General features: G+C 42.0%; 1 protein-coding gene across 1 annotated transcript in view; it reads right to left on the bottom strand.

Annotated features, from left to right (window-relative positions):
- Positions 1–3,677, bottom strand: part of LOC118430484 (CMP-N-acetylneuraminate-beta-galactosamide-alpha-2,3-sialyltransferase 1-like) — a gene marked incomplete in the record, with an annotated part of 11,371 nt that extends 7,694 nt beyond the window's left edge. The window contains 4 exon segments of the mRNA XM_035841387.1: positions 625–1,087; positions 1,508–1,629; positions 2,041–2,118; positions 3,373–3,677. Coding sequence (XP_035697280.1) covers positions 625–1,087; positions 1,508–1,617 — 573 coding nt within the window.

Below are 3,677 nucleotides of genomic sequence, written 5' to 3'. Positions count from 1 at the left end.
TCGATCGGACGACGAGTCTGCGAGCTCTAAATCATGAAGAGGCATGACTCTGACGGGAAGGGGGAACTCTGCCATTTCTTCGTCGGCATCAGGGTCATGCCTCATAATTTAGAGCTCGCAGACTCGTCGTCCAATGGATTTTCGCTACATGTGAGGGGGGTATAAGTAAAAGGTGGGGAGGTGATCTTGGGACTAGAGTTGTTACTGAAGAATCTAAAGGTTCTGCATTCGCATCCCTAGCGGGCCCCAGCGTAATGACATTGGGATAGGCTTGAGACAGGTGAAAATGAGTGCCTAGATTTGAGATGCCCTCTGTGATGTGACGTAAGGCTTAAAGCCGGAAGTTTGAGGAGAGCCACAATTTGAGCACGTCAAAGTCCGGAAAGAGTACGGTTCCGTCACCATGTGAGTGGGCCAAACCTTACAGCCCTGCCTTACGCAGCTTGTTCATGTTGTACTAAATATTTTTTTGCGATGGTTTACCGGTTTTTAGAAATATATAGCTCTAGTTGAAAAATTGACCATTAAAATCAAATTTTACATTGTTTTTATAAATGCTATAAAATCATGAGATAGCATTTATAAAAACAATTCCTATATGAAAGGGGTTTTACTTACCGACGGTTTATAGTTCTTGTCCAGAATGTATGGTTTAAAAGGGCCCAACTGCTCCAAGTGTTCTATCTTTTCCGTCATCTCTGCTACGGTTGGTGTTGGTTTATTCCACAGCGTTCCGTTTAATATGGCTTCTAATGAGGCGAAGTCTACTCTACCTTTATCACTCAGCACCTTCAACATCTTAGTCATTATAATCTTCCTTTCTTCTTCGTTTGCGTTTCCCAAAAGATTGTGTTCCTCCATGATTGTTATAAGGTCCACCAGTGTGCGGAAACGGTCCTTAGTGTTTGGTTTAGCAGTAGTCGTGGGGCTTGTAACTGCCATGGTTTTTGGGGGACCTTTCATAAGTTTCGACGTTGTTTTCGACATCTGGGTCTGAGTTTCTTTCCCCAACTTTGTAATTATTTTTCGTTGTCTAATGTTGGTGTTTGCAGCAAATGCTGGGATGTCCGTGTCAGTGTAAATAACCCTAAAACGAAAAAAATATAATTAAGGAAGTAAACAAGTGAATTAAGAATATAACTGTTACCATAAGCGCACAAGTACCTTACTGAAAGTCCTGTCACAGCTACACATGCATGTTATGTCACGAGGAATTGATGAAAAGAGAGTTTCGTCATTCAAACCTAATAAGACCTACGCTAATCTAAATATTCTGTAATTCAAATATTCTGGAATGATGGCAAATATTTAAAGTCATCAAGTCTTTTGACACATCCGGGATAAACAAATCTGTTCAAGATAAAGGTGGCCTGACTAGCAACGATCATTACAAGGAAGCACTGGTTCAAACTAACATTAGCCAATCGTACAATATGGGTATATTCTATGATAACATTAACAACCTGTTGGAAAGTCTAGATACACATGTACAGCATGTTTGGCTTACCTTCTATCCGGCAAGTTGCGTCCAGTTTCCATAACCCTGCCGTACAGTGCCAATAGCAGGACCACCAGGAACACGATGGCTCCCGTCCAGAAAACCTGCTGCGTTCTCATCCTTCTGGAAATCTTGGTGAAAAATAACGACTTTAAAATTTCGTGGGTATACAGTTCACTTCTCTACCGACGACAAAAGTACAACAAGGCCAAGGCTCGGTAAAACATGACCGCCCCTTTTTACGTCAAACGTCATCTACCAACTTGCCGACATTTAGAAATAAAGGGACAGTTCATTCTACGTTTATATAGGGACGTGATCTTTTCAATAGCAAAGCGTTATATGATATATTCACGGATTGATGGAGCAAACTAATGTGACGGGGCTAGGCTGTCAAGTTGGCACAAGAGGCACTTCCCGTAACGATTTACATTTTCGTCTGATTATGACGTCATAATCCCTTCCGAGACATCAGGTGGTTCCCCCCAGATTTGGTATGTAGCCTTTTATGTCCTTATCAGTGGTGAGAAGGAAATAATTACCTGCGATAGGGGTGCAGCACAATGTCGTCAGTCACGACGATGGTGGACTTCAGTCAGAGGTACCCCATGTGGTGTGCCCTGTGGGTCAGGTGGGCGTTATGAGGGCACCTTAGTTACACTATGTACACGTCTGGGACAAGATTTCATCATCGGAAACGTCAATGGCACAGTTTATTCCATGCAGAAGCGAGCTTTCTTTCGTGTCACAGCTACACGGCAGTCTTGTTCTAAAGGTGCGATTTTTACGATGACATCTAAATTCGTTTAGCCAAATGTAAGGCAACAAAGCAAGAACACAACAGGTTGACAACAGAAGTATATACTATCACTTGGTAGTATGCGTCATTGAAGAACAGAATCCTGTAAGGTGTGGGGATTTCTTCATGTAATGCACTAGTAATATATATGATGGCACTGCGGTCCGTTTCGCCATTCCATTGTATCGACAAGAATTATGAGTTGTTTGTTATGAGATAAGATATCGAGATGCATTCCTTCAAACAGGCGTGAGTGCCCTGGACTCCAAACTTCAGGAATATCCAATACACGAAAACTATTTAATAATCTCCGTTTGATAAATATGTCGTTCATACATGGACGTCAATGGCAACTGATTTATTTGTTGTCACCAAATATTCAACATTTACAACACAACGATTTCAGTTCAGTGGTTGCATCAGAAGCAAGTCTCAGTTCGCACCCCCAAAAAACTCGACAAACAAGTAAGAAAAATGTACACTAATTTTTCCATATGTACATTACTTTTGAGCATAATGAATGCCATGAAAGCTAAAGCCGATCGGCTTGATGAATAAAATACAAAAACTATAGACATATGATAACACTAGTTCCGTCGTTATGGTATGCAACTGACAATCACCAAGGCAACGGAATGCTTGGATCTTTAAGTGGAAGGGTCCTCTCAGATAAATTCCTTCTTAAAGCTATCGACACACATTGATTAAGACGACATGAAAACAAAATTCCTACGCACATGGGTAGCTTCGTGGATTTAAGTTTTTCTAGGAAGAGTCGTGAGTAGAGACGAAAACAAAGGTGTCCCTTAGTTTCCTTGTTAGATACACTGACGTCAGTTGTCATTGTTCTGACGGCACTGCTGTTAAAAATCTTCACGAAAGTTTGGAAATATCCGCGGGGTAGAAGGTAGCAACCAATTACTTGGCAATTTAGCATCCGTACGCAAACACTGTGGCAATTGCGTTTGGGGCTATACAAAGCTCCGTTATGTTTACACGGCTTGCTGCAAACTGCCAACAATCGTACGCGTGTGCAAACCTTTTCCTACCTGAAGTTATTTCAAGACATGCTTACCTGGTATGGTTGGGATCTATAGGAAGGTCTTGTCCAAGGTTCTTTTAGAAACGCACTCTTAGACCAGCTAGGCTCAAAATAGTTCTGTTCACAGTTAATCGCCTTCGCTAGCTGAGCTTTCCGACGTGGCAAGGATCGCCAGCTGCGTCAGAGGATCCGGGACTTTAGCAAGAAGTCAAACAAGACGAACGATTATCCTTTGTTCTTTACACTGAGCCTGGACCACTACAGACTTTAGTGTAGTCCGGAGGCTGCAACAGCTGTATACAGAGTCGAATATTTCAAACCGTAAAACGGTCACCAGA

This window comes from Branchiostoma floridae, chromosome 14, assembly GCF_000003815.2.
Source record: "Branchiostoma floridae strain S238N-H82 chromosome 14, Bfl_VNyyK, whole genome shotgun sequence".
In the NCBI taxonomy this organism is placed as follows: domain Eukaryota; kingdom Metazoa; phylum Chordata; class Leptocardii; order Amphioxiformes; family Branchiostomatidae; genus Branchiostoma; species Branchiostoma floridae.
Note: the sequence above shows the minus strand (reverse complement) of the source record. Positions and strands in the feature narration are given on the sequence as shown.